This window comes from Aythya marila, assembly GCF_965140915.1.
Source record: "Aythya marila genome assembly, chromosome: Z".
Lineage (NCBI taxonomy): Eukaryota > Metazoa > Chordata > Aves > Anseriformes > Anatidae > Aythya > Aythya marila.
The window spans coordinates 53,880,255-53,902,605 of NC_139080.1; the positions used below are offsets into that span (position 1 = coordinate 53,880,255).

At 41.9% G+C, this 22,351-nt stretch overlaps 1 protein-coding gene across 3 annotated transcripts in view; it reads left to right on the forward strand.

Moving 5' to 3' along the window:
• Positions 1–22,351, forward strand: part of NRG1 (neuregulin 1) — a gene marked incomplete at its 5' end in the record, with an annotated part of 180,413 nt that overhangs the window by 46,505 nt on the left and 111,557 nt on the right. For all 3 annotated transcript variants that reach the window (XM_082783717.1, XM_082783718.1, XM_082783719.1), the window contains one exon: positions 2,696–2,746. In XM_082783717.1, coding sequence (XP_082639843.1) covers positions 2,696–2,746 — 51 coding nt within the window. The remainder of the gene's footprint in view (positions 1–2,695; positions 2,747–22,351) is intronic.

Here is a 22,351-nt window from a genome sequence, read left to right on the forward strand (position 1 = left end):
GACCCTGAATGCTGGAGCTGTTTCAGGGACTAAGAAATGAATGAAGAAGGGCTAAGCATACTCTTTGGTATCCTGGAGCTGTACTGAGGATGCTGATTTGGCCTGAGTTTGTCAGCCTGCAGCAGACAGTATAAAAAGTATTTGAGCTGTTAGGACCTGTGTTTTGAAAAGCACTTGTTGCTCCTGTTCTTGTAAATCCTAGCAGCTGCTTATAAACTTGAAGAGCATACGGACATGTTGGTGTTTCCTCCAGAAAGTCTGTTGCCTAGACTGCTCTGTTCCTCAGGGCTCTAGATAGATTTCCCAATAGCTTTTTGGGGTCTGTGAAGGTAGACAGGTAGCTCATTGTCGATAGTTTAACCACTTTTGAAGCTGCCTTTATCATAATAGGAGCCTTCTCCAGACAGTTTCCTTTTCGGATGGAGGAATTTTACTTTCAGCATCCAGCCTGCAGTTATATATTTCATACCTCCAGAGTTACTCCTGGAAATGACCCCACTGAGAAGTTACTTTATACATGGTCACAGTACCAACAGTTGTTTCTATTGCTGAGCTTGGCTGAGAGAAATGTGGATAGGCATGTGTAAGCCGAGCATCCCAAGGATTTACAAGATGCACATATCCTGCTTGGCAAGGAGGCCAGGGTCCTGCTAGCTTTTTGAGAAAGCTATGTCTGGCAGAGACAGGTTTTAGTGAGAGTTGACAGTGTTTGTGGGCTAGATCAAGAAAAACAGTGTGATTGCCAGATTTTGCATTTAGCATGCCTGCAGCCTTTCCTTTGATGCATCTGCGTGTGTGGCGACCTACTTCTGAAATCTTGGCACCACTGCCTGACAGAAGAGCCATTGGATGTGCCCATATTCTTTCATGTTCTCAGTAGGGCCTGTCTCCCGTGCTTCACTGGATATGTATGAGACCACATAGCTAATAGCAAGTGTCCAGTAACCATTGGAACCATTTTTGTTCAAAGAAGGTGACATGCTGGTCACTGACTCCAGCGGGCTCTCCTTGTCTTCTCACTTCTGCAGCAAGAATATAGACCCTGCACTTTGCTCCCTTCTTTCCCATGAAATAATTTTCTTCTTCTTGAGTGGTCTGTTTCCCTGCCTGTATCCCTTCCAGTGCCTGCTGTTACATTACTGTTCTCTTCTTATATTGCTATTGTGTCACTGGAGAGAAGGAGGCGGGCACGTTCAAAAGGCTGGCTTCATTCCTGATAAATTGCTGCACTTGCCAACACAGTGCCAAGCAGCGCATCATGCTGTTGGCCTGAAGGAGAGCAGAAAGCAATAAGTTCAATGGCTGCTTGTTGAAATGTTCTAATATGTATCTCCATGGAACTCTGAAATAGTCTTTGCCATGTGACTGGATCAGAGATCTGCTCAGTGCCAAACCCACCCAGGTGCCATTTTTCCCCCTGGGCCCAGACCAATTCAGCTTTCCCTGCCACTGCAGTATTCTCCTGCTGGCCAAGAGTGTCTGGGGTTTAGGGCATCAATGACTTTTTCTAGGCCTTGCAAATCTTAATATATGATGTGTGTTGCCTCTGTAATTGAAGATAGGCTGTTTGTAAGATGCTAGTGTATAAATTTCCAGGAGCTACGTCTCTTGAATAATTCATCTTTTCTGCTTCATGTGACATGTTGCTGAATATTTTGCTAAAGAGCATGCAGAATGCCTGACCTACTCCTCGTGATCCTCAGGCCAGTTGTTAACTGCCTCGACTTCATTCCTCTACGCAGTGGCACATCAAATTGCTGCCTGAAGCTAATGGCTCTCTTGCGGACTCCTCCTTCCACCTGACAGTACTTCTCAAGCACACTTCTCAGCTCTTTATTCGTGCACAATGCTATGTTCTGCTGGACTCAAGTCAGTGAAAGCCCATGTAGCCACCCAAACGCCTGGCCCTAGCTTGCTGTGTGGTTCAGTTTCTTACTGATCAGGAGGTTCAGCCCCAGTTGACAGACAGACACACAGAGGCTGTCATGCTTTTCCCATTCACTTTTCTGAGTGCTGCCTTTGTGTGATTTCTGTTGAGGTCTGTTTCCTTCAGCTGTCCTACAAGATTATTTGCCATCTTGAGAATGCTTCTTCTTTTTCCTTTCTTTGCAACCACTTTGGTAATGGTGCTATGTCCAGTTTTGGTCTGGAACATGTTCTGCTCGCCTTTCCAGTTACATATGCCTCCAGAGCTGGCAACACACATGGACCCTGCTCTCTGTCAAGCCACAGAGGTCCTTAGCCATAGCTGTGGTAGCCTTGGAGTCCTGGCTACCCATTAAGAGTAATGAGAAAAGAAGGTACGCAACTACTCTTTCCTGAGTCAGCTTGTGGAGCTTCAAGACACACTGCTTTCCATTTTCCTCCAATGCTGTCACAAACAGCTGAAAACTTCTCCCAGGACTATGGAGCATTTTCTGCTGTAATTGATTATTCACAGTGTGCCTAGGACATGCTGTACCGACTTTGAAGTTCTTTGCTTTCTGGACCTATCTAATTTTTTTCCTCTGCTTTGGCGGGTTTCTGATTACTGCAAAAATGAAAAAGAAAAAAAAAAAAAAAAAAAAGAGAGAGAGAGAAAAAGAAATAAGAAAAAGAAAGCTCTTCTTGGGGAAGATGTTTGAGCTCCTCCAGTATAACAGCGTAGCTGTGGTTTTATTCTTACAACTTTGTTGTTACCTTCTGTGTGTTGCAGAACCCATGCTTAGGATACGAGCTTCAACAGAAGGAACAAATACTTCCTCCTGTAAGTATATACAAGTTGTTTAAATTATTGCTGGCAAGCTCCTCCAACACATTTTATACTCCATAGCTCAGCAAACAATGTGCTTCCATCTAAAGCTACAGTAAGGGATTGGGAGAGACTGAGTGGGATTCCTGGACCTACAGATATGTCTTCAAAGGGTTGTTATTTCTTATTATATGCATACATGTGAGTATAACTCTCAAAGTCATGTCCTTTGCAGATTGAGGATCTAACCACCTTCCTTTGGAAAGGTCTAAGTGCATATTTGGGCAGGGCAAAAAGGGAGGAAACTGCTCAAGTGTTTCCTATCTAGAGTTCCCTTCCCTGCCTTCCCCAGGTGATGTGTGACTTCAAAAGTCATCCCCTCTGCCTCCACCTACACCTACCCTGGTCCTAGGGTAGCTGGAACATCACTGAAGCCACCCATTCCCATCTGGAGTGGATTGCCCTTCAACCCTGTGCCAGCTGGTGCATGTTAGAGCTCTTCAGGGTCCTCCCCTTGTACTAGGCTACCCTTGGGAACAGAATGAGGAAGGCGAGGGCACCTCATTGTGCATCTTACCTCTGCTGGGACAGAGGACTCTTGGGAAAGAGATGGAAGGTTGTTTCTCTTCTCATCTTGGTGGCACACTGGGAGTTTCCAACTCATGTGTGATGAAGGTGACTCTTTTTTTCCTCTGTAGTGATGTTTCCCAGGAAAGCGTGCTTTCCAGTCATTGTGCTATGCACTTTCACCCTTGAAAGCCATCAGGCAGAACCTTCCAACTTTTATCTAGATCCAGACCCCCCACCTGTTCAGCATGGCTTTGTGCAGTCTAGGAGGACACTTCATACAATAAAAGTCAGTGGTGTTGCAGGAGGTAGGATGTTACCTTCTTCTATGCCATTATGTATTGCTAGCTGCCATACAATGTGATGTCAGGTAAAATAGACCAGTGTTGTTGTCATTCAACCTGACAGCTCCAGTGTTCCTATAAGATATTGTGTGTGCTCTGTAGTAAGCTATACATAGATGCCCTTAACTTTCATCTCATAGCTACAGTAGCTGCAAAAGAGGAATGGTCAAGGCCAAGTCCCCTGACACAGCATTCTGAACATTTTTCATATTTTATATGAGACACAGAAGGTTTATTTTGGTAGATTGTCTTCTCAGCTATTAGTCTGGTAAGTGTTGTAAGTGTGTCTTGAAGGAATTTTAGAAATCTGATACGTTATTTTAAAAGATCAAAAAGCTTTCTGTCAGCAAGGTGAGAACTGTACATGCTTTTGGTCGCCTTTTTCCTCCAAAGTATAGCAGCAGGGAAGGCAGAAGTAAATCCTGGATCAATTTCAAACAGTTATTCCTTTCTGTTCTGTTCTCAGTTGAATTTATGTAAATCGGGAGTAATAGTATCCAAGTCACTAAAATAAGTAATGGGGGAGAGAGAGCAGCATTGGACATTGCTGTCTATCTGGTGTAGCAAAAGTACTACAAAGCAGGAGGGAGCTGATGTTTATTGCTAACAGATGTGGACGTCTACTCATACTACAGAGTAATGAGGGAATTGAGTCCACGTACTCATTCTAAAGTTGCTTAGGGCTTTGCTTTTCTGAATTTCAGTGGGACATGTCCATTTCACACTTGTCACTGTCAATCTTGTAACAGCTACAGGAGATAAAATAAACTGTTTCCTTCCACTTCTCAGACAATAGCAGATGTTTCAGAGAACATGCCAGCACTGTCACTGTTGGCCAGACGCTGGGAAGGACCTGAGAACAACAGATTGATTAAGTAGGTTCTCTCCCCCGAGCTTTCACAAGTGAACAGACATGTGTCAGGCTTTCCTTTTTTGGGAATTCCAGTGACAGATATTCAGAGCAAAATTTTCAAAACATCCCATCTCTGCAGGACACTCCACAACTGACTTCCCTTTACTCCTTTTATGTGCACATGTACTCCAAATGTTTTGAAAGTGTGAGTCTCCATGCTGTAGTAAGGGAGAAGAGGAAGATACAATAGGCTGATTAGTTTTTGAGTAAATAATCCAAGAGTGGTGGAGAAAATTTGTGCTTTTGTTTACTGTTTCATAATGTAAGACTTCGTGAGACTTGCGATTGCTAACAATGCCCCTAACAGGTAGAAATGCTTCCAACTTCCTGCCATCCCACCCCTAGGATCATACTGTTTATTTTGTACTGTGTAATATTGAAATCTAAGTCAGAACTTTCATTTTCCTTAACTATGGAGTTCTCTGTGTTTTTGTTTGTTTGTTTGTTTGTTTGTTTGTTTGTTTTTCTTGTTGAATGAAGTGAACAAACCAACAATGATTAGAGCCCTGTGTGCTCTTACTACCAAGGACTGCAGAGGTCATTCTTAAGCATATCAGAACAATTTGAGGATGGAAGACGTTTTTATCCCCTTTCAGGGCTGCAAAGTGCTGAATCAAGTCTCCTATAACCCTGTAACTTTATTTTGCTCTGGAAAAAGTAAATCTGATACTTCACCCCAGTGCCTTGGTTTTATAGGCTCATTCAACTGTATTCAAGACTAGAGAAGGAAAAAGTGGAGGTCTTTTTTCTCTTCTGGGTCTTGTTGTTAAAGGAATTTTGGCCTTTTACTAAAAGGCAAAAATAGCATACATATGGCAGTCCTTTTATTTAGAAAAGTGGTCCCAAAAGCTGCATTCTTGTTTGTAAACTTGAACGTACCTGGAAAGAAATGCAAAAGCAATGAGGCTTCCAGGCTTAAAATCATCAGCACAGCACACAGCCTCCTGATGGAGGTATTCTGCTGATGGAAGTATTCTACAGGAATATACTGAGGGAGTGGGGGGTGAAGAGGAGTGGCTGGCTGCAGGGTGTCTATGCTGGTCACATCCCCTGTTGGTATGGGAATGATCTACAGCACGGTGCAGGTGTATAGATCATCATAACTCAATAGCTTAGTGTACAGTTTCTAAGATCAACAACAGTTTTGAAACCCATGCTTTGAGGGTTAAAATGAGTATATGGGAAGGTATTTCTGACTAACCATCAGGGAGAGAAGCATTTGCTTAGTTGCATCTTGCAGCATTACCTACATGCCCTTGTTTGTGCTGCCTCAATAAGGGCAGCTTCCCATAATATCTGTGGAGACACATTCTCGGGAAGAGACAGGGCATCTTGTGTAGTGCCTGCTCCAGAACTGATTTCTTACTCTGGCATTCTCAATTCAGATTGTCCACGTGTGCCAAATGGTGAGCCAACAGCCATAAAGATGGATCTGCATGGAGCATCTTCTCTGTTTTGTGCGCTATAGTATGGTACCCTCCTGGGGGACATGAGTGTTGATGGAAAATGGGTGGTAGGCTAGTCCCACTTTTTCAGAAGAGTGCAGAGAAATTTTCTTTAGATGACGAAATGTTGGTCATCTGTCCCATAGGTTAATGTAAACTTATTTTCCATCAGACTTTCACACAGGCCTTTTAACACTATGAAGAGAAAAAAAAAAAAGTAGTCAGTTTGGACTGCTCATCTCTTCTCTCTGGAATTAATAATTTGCATGCTCCAGGCCCGGCATAGCAAGATACCTTCTTGGCATTTCGTGTTCTCATAGCACAATAGCAAATTCCAACCTGCATATTAAATAGAAAGCAGATACAGCACACAGCATATAGCCCTTTTACCTGTCACATTTTATCATGTAAAATATTGAGCTGATTTGTAAAAATGTTCTGTGATGAACAGTAAAACCTTCTCTGACATGGTGTTAGGATCATCAGTTTATAGAGTGTTTTTAACAGGAATATTTTGCATCTGCAAGGCAAGAAGCCTGGCCAGTAAATCATCTGTGTCCTAAAATCTTAAGAGCCAAGTTAAATTTCTGCTAGTTTCTGCTTTCCTTCATCTGCTAAATTGGGCCTAGTCTTCCCCATACTATTTTATCTAGTACCTGACATCATTTGCTTTCAGAAAGCATGCATGTTGTCCAGGAACCATAGAAACATTAATTGTCACCTCTAGAAGACAAAAAGCTTTGGATCCTGATGATACAGGCTTTATGTGGCTGTTTCTTTTGTCTTCAGGATTTTTATCCAAACCTCTAGATCAAGAAAACACAGAGTGGATAGTGAAATTTTTCTCTGAGGACTTTCCTACTTTCTGAGGTCTATGTGAACTGCAGTCCTTTCAAGATATAATATGACTTTGTGGTACCTTACAAGATATACATAGTATATGCATAGTATATGCAAAGTTTCTGTACTAAATTAGTTTCTTCTGGTTTGTTTGGCTTCGTTCAAGTGAAACAGCAAAACTGTTTTAGGAGAGTCCAGTAACAGGGCAGAGTCACTTGGGAAGAGGATGGGAAGAGGAAAATACTGTAACTAATCAGAAAAGCTCAAGGAATTCAGATGGTGGAGGCAATTATTCAGGTCAAAGTCAGACTCCTGACTGACTCCTTGCTCTTACAAGACATTAGTCTGACATCCTCAACTATTGGCATGTAATTCACCCATTTTATGAGCTCAGAGGCTGCTTCTCCAGGAAAACCATATACCTGATGAGTCGGTGGGACAGTGGGTCACAGGAAAGCACTATACCACATCATGCATTTTACTTTATTATTTCAATGTTTTTATTTTCCTGAATAATCAGGTGCAGAGAAAATACTCTGCACTGTTGTAAGGATACAGTGGGTGATTAAGGAAAGGTCAGATGACTAGTTCTCTAATTCTTGTGTAAAGTAAAATTAATTTAAGTCTCCTGGTTAGTGGAATGATGCTTATAGAACAAAGATCCCTGTTAAAATATGGTAGGGCATTATTTTCCAGTTTCTTTCTCCACAGTGGACACTAATCACAATTGTCAGCACAGTGGTGATTTCAGCACCCTTATGATTTGATCTGGCATGACAAATCCTATTTCCTGTGTTTAAATTTTGCAGATAGGGCAAACTCATGTGAATAGGTAATATTTCCCAGAAACATGGCTTTCAGCCTTTATGTGGCTTTGGTCTAAGGCTCCTGTGACATTAAATGCCTGCTTCCAAAATGCTTAATCTTGCAGGGTTCTCTGTAGTTACGCTCTTGGTTTCCTAGCCTTGGTCTTCAGTTGGCACTGGGGACCTGAGCTGGGTTAGGCAGCTCCACAGGGTAGACTGCACACGTCAAACTTATGAAATAACACCGCTACTAGAAAGTCAGTTTTCTTCTGTGCTGAGGTGTGGGGATTTGGGGTAGTTTGGTGGTTGGTGGTTTGTTTTGCTTTATTTTGTTTTGTTTTGTTTTCTGTCAAAGGTCACGGAGGTAAAAGGCAATGAGCAATATTAACATTAGAAGAAGCTGACATAACAGTCACAAAGGAATCAGTGGAACAGTTTATAAAGCTTTAATAGAGTTACAGAGTGGAAGGGTTTTTAAGACGTTGGCTTTAGTAATCTGTATATTTGCATTTATAGATATAAATCTATAAGGCTAGCACTTCTCTCAGTATTTCTTAATGATGAAGCAATAGTGTCTTATGTATAAGGATACACACATATATAGGTTTTAAAAGTATACGTGTATAATGATGAAGGCAAAGTTTTAGATCTGTTTATTTCAGACTGTTTTCCTGATGTCATGGATTACACCACAAAAAGCACCACCAACCATGTGACAGGCTACTCTACTAGCATACATGTTGTAAAAGAGACTGGAACCTTTTCTTTTGCTTGATTTTTTCCTGAACAAATTTCACAGATCCACCTCCCTTTGCCTTTAACATATTATGGATCTTCCCCTCTCCAAGGTTCTCACAGAAACTCTTCCCATCGTTCAGCAGAAGGGGTCAGAAGGGTTAAATGTTTTCTCAAAACTGTGTTTCTAAGATTGCAACTCAAATCCAAATGTAAACCTCCTGGAAAATGTATCTCTGTGGGAGAAAAAAAAAAAAAGTCTAATTCTTTGTGGTTCAGGATGTCAAAAAGATATTATTTTTAAACATCAGTGACAGCCTGGGGTAGGATTGCCTCTATGGACAGAGATCCATTGATTTTGATTACAGTGGTTTTATCTACTCCGTAGGGTAACTGTGACCCTGGAAGGCCTTGCACCTTGTTTTCCCAAGAAAACTCTCATGAATGTACTTCAAAAACTACTAAAGATAAGCTAAAAACTGAATGTCTCTTCACTTGTAGAGTGGGAGACACCTTCACCACAGTGTAGCTGGCCAAAAGACAGATCATAAATGCTCCTTCAGCTGAATCTCAGGGAAAGGAGAATGTGGGCTCTATTCCTAACATTTTTCAGAATCCCCAAGTATGTCGGAACCTCACTTTCTGAGACCCTGTAAATTTGGATAACAGAATTTGGCTTCAGGGGTCTGCTGATAAGACCTGGTGTCACTGAGGGCTTTCCAGAGGCTCTAATCACATCAAAACTTTTAACAGTTTATGCCTTTTTTGGTTTCTTCTCCCCACCATATGCTGAAGTTACATGTATTATGTACCCAACAGAGACCCAAATCAACATATTTCTGTTTTGCTAGCCTAACCTATGCTGACATGGAAGATGCAAGCTTGAGCACAGGGACCTGTTGGTGGTATGACCTTGGTCTTTTGGTGGCTGTGTCTTCCATGGGAAGAATTCTGTGGTGCTGTCACTGTGACAAAAACAGGTGCTCAAAGATGTATGTGTTCTGCATGAATACAGATTAAGATTAATACAACAGGCAATTACCAATTTACCCCTGAAGTCTACAAATTCTGTTAATCTCTTTATCTTCCACCTATTTTCCAACAATACCTGCCAAACCCTTGAGAGACTTCACCCCCAGGCACCCCCGGTGATACTGGCAATACAGGGTCCTCTGTGTCACTGTTGGTGGGAAAGTCACAAGGAAAAGGGTAGTTCTGAAGGGATGTGGGTTTTCAAAGCTGAATTGTCCAGCAAGCCTGGAGGTTTTGCTGGGCTTCCTTTGGCAGAGAATACCTGGTCAGTATACCTGATTTTCTTGGATGATGTGTTTTGGGCTTTCTATTCCACATTCTCCCTGGGGACATCTTAGGCTGCATCGGCTGTAAACAGAGACACTCTATGGCATTGCAGGGCCCTGGTCCATGAAATGTTGTTTCAAGCTAGTGGTCTGGCAGTGGAAGAATCTGTGATGAGGCAGAAATGGATGAAACACAAGGAAGTCAAGAGACAGGTCTGATGCTTTGCTTCCATGCTGAGCTTCCTGTTCAGTCAGTTCTTGTAAACCACCAAAGGCAGACACCATTGTCTAAGGAGAAGGAACAAACTTTCATAGAGAGCAGTAAGGGAAAGAAAGATACCCCTCAGAGTTATTTGCCTTGTCTCCTAGGCTCTGTTGATTCCACAGCAGGAACCCATGGAATCCCATCCAGTTTAATAACTGGAAGTGCCTCAGCATTCAGTTGGATTTGTTTCTAGATGATGAAATCAGAGGATTACACAGCAGTACATAAAGGATCAACAAAAAATACTCTGTTATCTTCAAAATAACTCATAAGGTTTGTAGCTTTGAGTAAGTTCTGCTTGCTTAAAATTAATTCCTTGATAAGTTACTTTTTACATCTTAAAGAAATGCAAACTGCATGTCAGAAATTATATTTCATAAGCCATAGGCACAGCACCGTATACATAAATGTGATCTTTTCGTAGCTGTATGGCTTTGAAGAGCTATCACTGTATCCCCTCATTAACTTCTCCACACACTGGTATGTTACAGCAGAGAGTCAACTTGCAGTATATTCCTACCAGGTAAATAAAAAGCAGTGAATTTCCTTCATGTTTCTATTCCAACGTATTCTGACAGTGCAGTGGGAGCCAAACTAAACCCTTGGGAAGAAATTACCATCCCATCTTTCATGTCCACATCTCTTCTAAATTGCCTTTTGGTAACCTCTCCTAATTGGATGCAAAGTGGGAAAGTTGTATCTCCTGTGACTTTCATTATCAAAATGTTCCCGCAGGTTCCTAATGGTTTCTGCTGTTCTTGAGATTCTCCCCCTGTACAGTGATGAGAATGAATCACTATGCTCACTACAGCAATTAGAGAGCAGCTTTTTACAGCCAACTTCCCACTAGGTGTACATCCTTCTAAATGTTTAAAAGTAGTTAGCTAGTTAGCTAGTCAGCTAGTCAGTAATTTGGAGTTACACTTGCAGTTGTGTGGAAATGCATGGCAAGGAGCAACAAACAACCTTTTGTGTTGTTTTCTTTTGTGTTTTTGTTTTTTGTTGTTTGTTTGTTTGTTTGTTTTTTCAAAAAGCTGTGCCCTGGAGGAATTGTCCTTTATTAATTATGTCTCGTGGATGTCAATATGTTCTTTTGGTGAAGATATATATATGTGTGTGTATATCTATATGTATATACACACACACATATATATATATATATATGAAGGTGCTTGAATTTCTTTAGATTTCCTACCCTGACTGCCCACTGTTCATGGTAGTCATTTCAACTTTATTATGAATACACAGAGCTCACAGGTGTTATTAGTAATTATATTAGTCACAGCATCTAGCTGTCTGAGATCTATTAGCAAAGTAAGTCCAAGTATACCCTACTGTAGGGATTTGCTTGTTACAAGAGAAGAAATTTTCCATGGCCCTCCCATTTCCAAACTTCATCAACCCTATTGCAAGATGAAATAGCATGGGGCATTTCTAATTTATGATGCATGATCATAAAGGCAAAGCCTAGGGTGCTAAGTGAAGGGAGGCTGAGGGTGCTAAGTGCACTGGAGTGCTGGAGCAGTTTTTGCTCACTCCATCATTGACATGCTTCCTTGCATCATTCTGCCTCTAACCAGCTGCCGCTTTCCAAGCCACCTGGGCACATTACGAAGAAATGAGTGCATCAAGACTCCTCCCAGGCAGCAGTATGGGTGCCACACCACCAGCTCAACTCTCTTCATTCTAATAAACAGTCCTCCTGCATTATCCCAACAGATGTTGCAACCCCCAAACACTCCTGGGTGACTTTATACCATATCAGAGGGAATTCAGCAAACAGTCATATTCGTGCCATAAAACTGCCACTTGGATGGGCTAAGACACAGCCTTCCCACAATTTAGACTCTGGGACCTGAAAAAACACTGGTATAAATTATTTTTAATGAAGGGCACAGCCCTGTCTCCTTCAGTCTGCCCTGTTTCCTTCCCCACCATGGTGTTCTTGTGGGGCAAAGAACAGCTGGCATCATACCACAGGCCTCCTGAGTTGACCGACATGGTCCATGCACTGAATCCTTTTTACTGATCTTGAACAGAAAGATGGGGCCACGCTCAGTACTCTCCAGCCCCGAGCCAGCAGAGGACACAACTGTTTTTCCAGCCCTGAGCATCTGGCTTTTTGTTTGTTCATTTGTTTCTGTTTTGTTTATTCAGCATAGAAAAGCTCCTTGCTTCAGAGCTACAAATGTTCAGCATTGATGTCGAGTCAGGAAGGATTTGACTAGACAGATCTCTGCAGCCTAAAGCTTTTACAAAGACTGCACGCTGTTGAGCTTATCTTAAAGTCTAGCATTTATACATGGGGTGGTAATAACACTTCAGAAGGTAATGAAGTCATTATTTTTCTGAGATTTGGAAAGTGAAAAACTGAACTCTATTACTGATATTTTTCTGGTAATGTTCACGATGATCTGAAACACGATTCATAATAATGCAATCAAGTGTTTGACAGGTATTTAGAGATTCTCCCTAGAGCCTTCCAAAATGTCAGCAGGTTTGATAGGGAGTATTACAGCAATGGCTGATTTTTCAAAGGAAAAGATAAGCTATACTCCAGGGATTTTTTTTCACTACTGTCTCTTTTGCAGGCAGATATCTAGCTGGTTATTCTGGCTGTGGCAGAGGCCACAGCTACCTACCACATAGAAACCTACTCAGTAAATCTTCTGCTTGCAATTGTGTCACAGACTGTCAGTTGCAGGAAGATTTTTCTAGTCTTCTCAAATTAGAAGTGAGCTAACCACATGTGAGGCTTTTGTCCATTTGAAATATTTGTGTTTTAATGTATAGAAACTGGGGATGTTCTTTCAGTTGTAGCTGAAATTCTGTCGTATCCTTTTAAGTGCTGGCGTCCAGTGCCCTGGGGCATTAGTTGAACAGTTTAGTTATTGTTCTGAGAGAAGAGTAGGTTTAAATGTCTGGTACATTAGCTTGATTAAATGCCATCCCCCCTGCTTTTCCATTCCAAGAAAGTCCAAAACTAGCATTGATTTTTTTTTTGTTTTGTTTGTTTGAATTCCTTAATATTTAATTTAATTTTATTTAAAGCACTATGAACACAGAGTAATTCCACAGACTCCACAGGAGATATTGGGAAACAGGGCTGGAATCTAACCTTGTACTATATTCTGTATACCATTAGTATGACTTTTATTATTTCCCTAGAACTGCTCTTTCCTTCCACTTTCCAGTGGGAAATCTTTGGATTAAAACAAGCTGCAGGCTATGCAGAGTTCCTGAATGTTTTAATGATCTATGCAAAACCCATTAGTTGCCACAATGGCAACTACTGCTTGACAGACAGTAGGATAACAGTTGTCTCAGAGTCTGTGAGGTGTCAGAGGAATCTTAAACACTAATTCTGCAGGAAGTATGAGCAAGCGCCTACAGCAGCAATGCAGCTCATTTAAATGTACGTCTGTCTGTCTTGAGGCAGAACTAGTATTTCGTTTTTCTGGTGTGATGAGCTTTGAATCGATTGCTGTCTCTGATCATAGGCAAGTCACATATACAGAATAGATGCTTGTAATTCCTTTAGATATTTGTCACTTTGGAGGAAAGAAGAAGCTAAGAAAGGTCCAGGGGAGGAATGCTATGAATATGGATTCCGTAATTTCTTTGGTAGACTAGTACTTAAGCAAATGTAGCTGTGATCCCTGATAACATGGTTAGATGGATCAATCCCAGACTTCATGGGAGATGACACGAGTCTGAAATCCTGTCTACCTGTGTTCAGACAGCACATTAAGGCTGTGCACGAGGTGAAAGTTGCATCTCTCAGAGGCAGGAGAGAGGAAATTATGTATGGCTTAGGGACTGTTTACCCTAAATAGTTGCATGTTTGGAGCCTCCTTCTCTGAAGACACTCAAAACCCACCTGGACACTATCTTGTGCAACATGCCCCGGGTGACTCTGCTTGGCAGGGGTTTGGACCAGATGATCTCCAGAGATCCCTTCCAACCTCAACCACACTGTGATTCTGTGATCTGTGCTGTCTATCCTATGACTTATGCACCATACACCAAGTGTATAAGTGACCTCTCTTGTTGGCAGCAGTGCTGCAAGTGAATTACACTTTAGAGGACATCAGCTAAATGTCAGCACTTTACTAATTCTTTCAGCCAAATGGACACCTGGAGAGTTAATGTGTTGTTGTACTTATTGTTTGAGTTATGTATAGAAAATATGCAGTAAAACTCCAGATAATTGGATGTGGATTACATTTGTAATTATATGTTCACTGGATAATATGCATGATTCAGAGACCTAATATTCACCCCAGCAAGAAAACAGAGCTATAAGGCAGGCTGAGCAAATGGAGCTTTTCAATTGAAATGTGCAAATGAAATTTTTCGCACACATGGGCAGTATTAGCAGATCACCACTCAGGGGTGCAGGGGAAGAATGGTTTCCTCTGAATGCGGTAGAAATCTGTTCCTTAGGAACAGGATCCTCAGGATCGATTTTATCCTGAGGAATAGCTCTTTTCGTCTATAAATATCTTGTAAAATATCAGACTGGCATTCACAATAGCCCTAAAGCAGCATGGATAAAACACTGGATGGAGAATCTTCTCTGGATTGAAAAAATAATAATCAAAAAAGAGTGAGCCAAAAATATTATTACCAAATTTTTAAAAGAAGGTGTGAATGAAGTAGCTGTTGTTGAAACAATCAGCTACTGTTGAAAAAATGACACAGGATTACTGAAAATTTTGAAACTTCTTTAAAGAGAAAAGGATTCTTTATAATAACAATAATAATAATAATAATAATTAAGAAAAAAACAGGGATCAGCTAACTTCCTAGAACAGGAGTCAAGCAGAGAACAGGTTGTCAATTTGTTCATATTTGCTGCTCTCAAGTGCTTCTGCTGTAATCCCATGCTACAGGGGTGGCTGGGTGCAAGAAAGGCTCATCTCAGCAAGCAGAAGCATGTATGTATGAACTAGCATTTCTGCTGAGCCTTTGTCTCAACCAGCTATCACTGTCCATTTCTTGAATGGTGCTGTATCTTTGGTGTCTCCCCTTCTGTTACTGCAGCAAGTCATCAGTGTGACGATGGCTATTACAGCATTTATAAGAAATGCTCACAAGTAGGGGCCCAGAAAGTCTTTCAGGAGTTCTACATATTTTTCTGATCTCTGAGGGTTATTTCTTCCTCAGCCCTAGTTATGGCTCCTACCTTGGCCTTCAGTAGCTCTGCAGAAAGCAGGTATTTGGGTTGATTTTCAGCATGGTCTCTGCACATCATACCACCTTTCTTACAGGGGCAGTCAATCACTCTATATATGACAAGACAGAGGTGGGATCAAGGACATGTCAGCCTTGTTTTTGGCTTTTCCTGAGACATATAAGCAAACAGTGTATTATGTTCAGTCAGAGTGATGAATGAAGAAGACTAAACCTTTTCCATCTGCAAAGACAAAAGCAGGGGGAAGTAAGGGAGAAAACAGAGAACACCAATTCCTTCTTGTTGAGATTGAAATATTAGTGGCTCTCATATGAGAGTTCCATCTGCCAGCTCGTGAAGCTGATCATGTGTGAGGCATTTGCACTTTGGTGCTTCATCTCCCTGACCCGCCAAGCCCAGAGACCTGTCTCGGGCAGCAGGCAGCAGTTGGTGCCTCCGAGACTGGTCTGATGCCTCTGCTAAGTGAGTTTCCTTCTAAGCTGTGACCGTGAGAGGTAACTCAGCCTTTTTGACTCATATTTCCCCCCTTGTTATATCTGCAGGGCGTCTTGTCTCTTCTATAATCTTGTTTGGTCACTGTCTCCAGCTCCCTCCTGCTCTCCCATAGCAGCCACCACTTCGTAGTGCCATGGATCAGGTTCCTCGTTGTGAGGCCACCCAGAGTCCAGTGACTTTGGAAGGGGGCTGTCCTACCTTACAGAGACGGGGCAGACAGGGACAATGGACGATTAAACCCTAAGCCAATAACTGCAGCATAATCTTCTCTCAGTGTGCTGCCTCTCCTCATTCCTTGTCTGCATCGACTAGAAACAGCTACAGCAGCAAGCCACACAATCAAATGTTGAGGCTGGAGTTGCATGCCGTCTCTGACACCTTGAATAGTGTTGAACATGATTGATGTGGGAACACAGAGCACCAGAATGTGACAGTGCTTTACTGATTTCTGTCTCTAACTGGGGGCAAGGCTGAAAAATAGAGAGGATAACGTAAAAAGAGTCTTCAAGGAAAGCTGTGGAATTCCTTTATTACCCAGCAAATGTCTTCCTTGCCTTTTAGTGATTAATGATTGACTTATATGCTAAAGTAAGAGGCTTACTAGACCTTGCATAAGAAGCAATTGTTTTTGTTAGTGCAATGAGGGAATACGCGTTCCCGTGTAACTATCAGATCTTTTCTCTTGACCTGAAGAGGGCCCGAGCAAATAGGTGTTTCTTAGAGGCTGGTAAGATTTTCTGTTTTCACTTCTTTTTCCAGATGAAGAAATACATATATACTTTTAAGTGTCTCTTTCCCATACAGTAGACTCTGACCACAGAGGCCAATAAAACTTCCTGGCAGGCTGGAGAAGTGTAATTTGGCCTGCTTCTGGCAGCCTGCAGAGGTCCCTCCCAGAGCTCAAGCAGTGGATGGGGACATCCTGATCGGCAGAAGGCACTCCCTTATTATATTGTTGTAAGATCATAAACTGCAAGGCTTTGGGGGCCTCGGTGGCCCATGTTATATGCTGAGCAAGAGGTCTGTGTCTTTTCAAGATGTCTAACAGACGTTAGGATTGGCCACAGTTTGATCTGGTTATGGTTTATTTGTGTCAGAGTAGACACAATTAATATGTGGGTGTAAACACAGAGAAAATATGTCTTCAGGAGAGAGCCAGCACAAGGCTTCTGTCACTGATGTTTACTTTTGCCCTGTTGTTTCATCCACCGTGATTAGAAATTCATCAAATACGTCCAGAGAATTTGCATGCTTAGCCTGCTTTGGAAAGAGGGGATTGTCTAGCTGTGGAAGGAGATTATGCAGCAATTTCCTCCTCAGCAGAGCAAGACAATGAATCTGACTCTTCATTATAGAGGAAGGATGAGTAAGAACGGTTGCATTTCCTGTGCAGCAAGAGCAACATGAGCCGTGCTCCACATTCCTCTGGGAATTTCCATGATTGTGTCGATTTCAGACATGGTGCATAATGTTACTATGAGAAAATGTAGATGTTTGAAAAGGAATCTGGGGAAGGGGAAAGGGATCGATCGATTTATAAAATGAGGTGTTTGATCTCATCTAGAAAGGCATCTGTACAAGAGAGGACAGAGGCTCAGAGTTAGTTGCTGGAGCTTTTTAACTCATGCATTAATTACCGACAGCAGCCATGTGTTACTGAGATTACTGTAGTTTTTAATAGATACTCTCACGTTTTCTCAGCACCAATGAAAATACTACCCTGTGTTTTCTCTAGGTGGGAGGCTGTGAAGGAGGCTCACAGTTACTTGTATTTGCTAAATAAATGAAGGAGAGAGGTCCCACAAATCTGCATCCCTCTCTGTTTTCACACTCCCACTCAGGGTGAACACAACTTAGTGCTGATGGCCAGACATCAAACATTCCCTTGGTGTTTTCCAGAGCTTCTAACAAACATGCAACTCTGCTTCCTTTTTTCTAAATCCTTTACTTGAGGGAGTTAATACATCTGCAGTTGCAGAAGTGTATCAGGGACCATATTCACAAGTGCACATTCTTGGATGCTTAAGAAAGACAGTACAGTAAGGGCATATGAGCAAGACACACTGACCAAAGGAAAGTTTTCTTGAGCAACCCTGAACACATCCTTTAGGACTGTTATAAAAGAGGATTGTAGGCTGGGAATCCCATACTGGCACTTGGTCCCTGAGGGAACAGCCCATGAACCCAGAGCACCATGTGTGGACACCTCAGAGAATGCCCAGAGAGACTGCTGCTGCCTCAAAACTAAAAATATTCCCTACTAGGATTAGCCTGAACACTGAAGAAAGGTTGTTCCATGCTCATTTGCTGAGAGAGGTTCTGTGCAGACATCCAGGCTGTTGGAGATGACCCAGATGGAGTGGTGGAATTTTTTTCCAGTCATGCCTATCCCACAGTCCTCAACACATCACTTAAAGGAAAAACTACCTCCCTTCCCCCTCCCCTCCCCCCACCCCCCCCCAAAAAAAAAGGGAGAGGGGGAACATTCAATCATCACTTAATAAGTGTGCTAAATGTTAAACATGTCTTTCTACAATCCACAAGCTTTAGGAAAAATGCTTCAGTGGTTCATCTCTTTAGAGTAGAAAATGTTTTATCTTTTTTTTTCTGCAAAGCTAGACATTTCCTTCAGCAAGAGTAACTTGGAAATAAGTTGCCCTAAGACAGCCTGCAGTGCTGGCATTTAAATTGTGCTCTTAGGAGAGAAGGAAACTGCTCCCAAGGGGGAAGAAAAAGGGTAGCCACATCTGTTGACTTTAAAGTAAATCCAAAAGCTGCTACTTACACATTGGGTGAAGTCCGCCATGATAAAAAGGTCTGAAGAACAGTTCTGGCTCATCCAGCACCCTTTAGGATAAGAAATAAAGGAGAGCCCTGAGTGCTGGGCAGGTGCAGGTAGGGAACTGAGGTACATAAGAGCATATGAAAACCTGTGCCTGTGTTAGGCACAACAAAAAATGTGCCCATTTTTTGATGCCTAAGCACATTTTTTGGAACCATATTTTTTCTTCTCATAAACGAAATGCAGTGACTGCACATGCCTTATTAAAAGATTACTTGTTTGGCTTATGGCCATAGAGGAATAATTCTTCTTATTGCTCAGTAGATCAAGCCACTGTCATTTTAAACACTAGCTGAATTTCTGATGGGAACGTGAAAGAGTTAATTTTACTGCTGTGGTGTTACTGTAGCTTTAAATAACAGCAAATTTGGGGATCATAAATTTGATCCCCTTCTTGCAGCATATATTTTGATCATAGAGAAAATCCTTGTGAAATTATGCATGTTCTGTAAACATCTGTCTCTTTTACTTGGAAAATATACAAGTTGAAATGTGGACTAGTAAAGTATAAGTAAGACGCAGGGATGAAAGCAGAGTGGTGCCTTTTGAATTCATAGGCATTTAAAGTATTTTTTTTCTTATTTTTTATGAAGAGTCTTAAAATGCTAAAAATTCTTTGATTTCACGTAATGCAATTTTTCTTATGTTTCATAAGAAAAGATGATGGAAGGGGTTGGCACTTTAATTTTCATTGGTGTTTTCCTTCTCTTAAGTTGTCTTTTTTTTTTTTTTTCTTTAGCAATTGAAAGCTTTTCTTTCTTAATAGGATTAGCTGAAACAATTACCGAAGGATTTCTGTGTGTCATCTGAGTACAGTTTCCCACAGCACCATTAAAACCCTGTTTGCAATAGGGAATTTGTCAATGGCAGGGGGCAGCTGAAGAGGCTGTAGTTAAATGTTACCACTTAAAACAGAGAAGGTCATCTCATCATGCCCAATTTGTAGGAAGAAGAAACAGCAGTTTCTTGCCAGCAGGAAACTACAACTGAAAGCTCACAGTCAGCAGGGTGAAGTCAGGGGCCATGACCTAAATGGCAGATGCTGCGGCAGCACTCCTCTACAGCAGTTCTTGTCCCTGACCTGTTCAGTTACTACAAGTGATCTGGGACAGCAAAGTTTTAATGTTACATGTTCCAAATTTCAGGCAAACCCCTTGGTTCTTGCTCCAGACCAAGGTCTTTCCCTCTGGCCTATGAGGAAGGAAGTCTACTTACATTGTTTTGGTGTATCCCTGTCACACCCCATGTGACATATGTTCCCACACTATATAGGAAAAGCTCCAGATTCTTCAGCTTTCGGACAGCTCCTTGCTGCTTTTTCCAGTTTTCAGATTTTAGACAGAGTATCAAGGAGTTATAAATTTGTACAGGAAAGGAACCAAGGAACCTCATGAGGAAAAAAATAAGGAAAAAAAAAAAAAAAAAAAGGAAAGAAAGAAAGAAACACCTAAAAGTGTCTTGGTTTGGTTTGTGTCTACACAAAGGCATCCTGCTAGGGAAGCTGGTTTGAATTGATTTCTGTGGCTTTAATCCATGCATCTAATCCGTAACTTTATTACTTGTTCAAGTCACACCGTATTGTTCTGCTGCTTCTTAGCCTTTATGTCAAGGGTTCTGGCTTGGTTTCTATATTTGTATGCAGCATAGTATGTTGTTCAGGATAACTAGAAAATGAAATCTGAAAGGCATTTCATGAGCGTGTGTGTGCAGATATCAGCTTGACAGATACATGTCTGCAATGATAGATCATTGTTCAGTATGCCAGGAAATGAGCACTTCTGGCCTGACTTGTCTGATATTCCTTGAAATCATAGGATGTGTGTGGGGATTTCTGCAGCTCAGTGTGAACACTGCATTGTTACTGTGGGAAAAGGGCTTGATAAAGACCTTCACTTGGGGTCCTTTGTCTTGTGCTGCTGTCTATACCTGTTTCCTCTCTGCCTGGTCCCTAGAGACTTCTGACTTGCGTAAATGCATTTGAACATAATCACATTCAGGGATCAAAGAAAATACAAAACCTTACAGTCACAAGTTAATTCTTCCTGGAATAACTCCTACAGGTTGACCACAATTGCCTGCCCTAGTGATAGTTTCAGACCCCTCATCCTGCCCTGCTTCTGTGATTTTCCACATACCCAGTGTTATTCAGCTACTTTTGTTGGCACTCTTGGAAACTCTCTCATTACCTAATGCACCAGTGAGCTGACTGTTGCCAGTAGCTACAACTTACCTCTACAATGGTAGGCAGTAAACCTGAACTTTCTAGCAGCTGCAGCCACATTAATAATGCATTATGTTTCCTGTAACTACATACATGCACAGAGATTTATTTATTTATTTATTTATTTATTTATTTATTTATTTATTTATTTATTGAAAGAGATGGAGGGTGGAAGGTGGTGGAAACAGCTACAGCTCATTATTAATGCTGACTAGACCTCAGCTGCATAGGTTTTTAATTAGCCCATGTCTAACCCTAATAGACACTGTTGGGATGATACTGGCACTTCTTAAGCTGGCTAGTGTAGGAGGGGAAGTGTACTGTCTGCTTGCACATACATTGCGTAGTATTACTAGCACATATTCAGCAGTGCAGGCCCAAACTTTATCCTCTTTTGTTTTCCAGTGCTCTTGCTAAAATCTCAGTCATATTGTGTAATTCAAGACATCTCCAAAGAGTGATTTCCGTGCAGCTGAGCAGAGCTGCTTTCCTGATGAACCCATGAACTGATTCCTAAATAAGAAAAGAAATACAATATAGAGAATTTCATGTATTTTTCAGGTGTTATTAACAAGGCCTCCAGAGAATCGTTTCAATTGATGAGTGAGGCAGGATCACCGTCTTTACTCTTTGAGGTGTAGGAAGTTCAAAATTCAAGAAACCATGCCTTTTCCTCTTTTAGCTGAGCTTCATGCTCCTGGAATAAATAGAAACAACGTAATGCCCATGAGTATGTCTGGCAGCTTTGGGGAGCCCTGGTGAGCTCTGGCCTGAAGAAGGGCTCTGCCCCATGTAGCTTGTGTCTTTAGCATCTGATTTATTTTGGTCACATCCTTGTTTTCTCCTCTAGCAAGAACAAAGCTGTTAAAATACATCAAAAACCCAGTAGGAAGGACACAGGGTTTCGTGTGAAATTAGGAACACAAAGAGGATTTGTTGCCCCTTGGCAGCTTTTAATTTAATTGGAGTTAAGCAGCGGTTAAGCAGTATGCAGGGAATTTTTGAGCAACAGGAAGGCTGCAATGCTCAAGTGAGAGCAAGCACTCAATCTTACTACTGCTTTGGCTGAGCGGGCTGAAATCTTGCCCACACTGGCAAGAAATTTGGTCCCATCTTTGCAGCAGTCAATGTCTGAAGGAGTGCTAGAGTTTTATAGTGTCTGGCTTCTAACTGCAGACATGATCAGAAAGGGACTTAGGCATAGACTTCACCTTGGGCATGTGTGCCTGAGCTAAAGTCACCAGGGACCACTATCTCCCTATGGGCTGGGGAAAGGAAGGAGATGAGCACCCACACTGACCACTACTTGGGCATAGGCTCCTGTTCACATCAGAAGGCCAAATGGCATTATGTGTCCGCACCTAAGCATTTGCCACTCATTTTTCAGGCTGCTAATTGGCCTGACAGTTGCCAGTTTTGCCACAGTGGCTTCCCTGTGTCCTATGGTGCCTGGAAAACCCCTTGGTAAGAGGAGCAGCCTGGGGTCTTGTGGCGCAGGAGGGCTGAGACCTGCAGCCACTGCACTGCTGGACTCTGCAGAATGGTCTCAACAGCAGACAGGAGCAAACAGGGAGAAAACATTTGGTAGCCCAAGGTGTGCACCAGTCTTCAGGAAACCATCAGTCTAACCCAGCAAAGCCCCAAAGCAATGT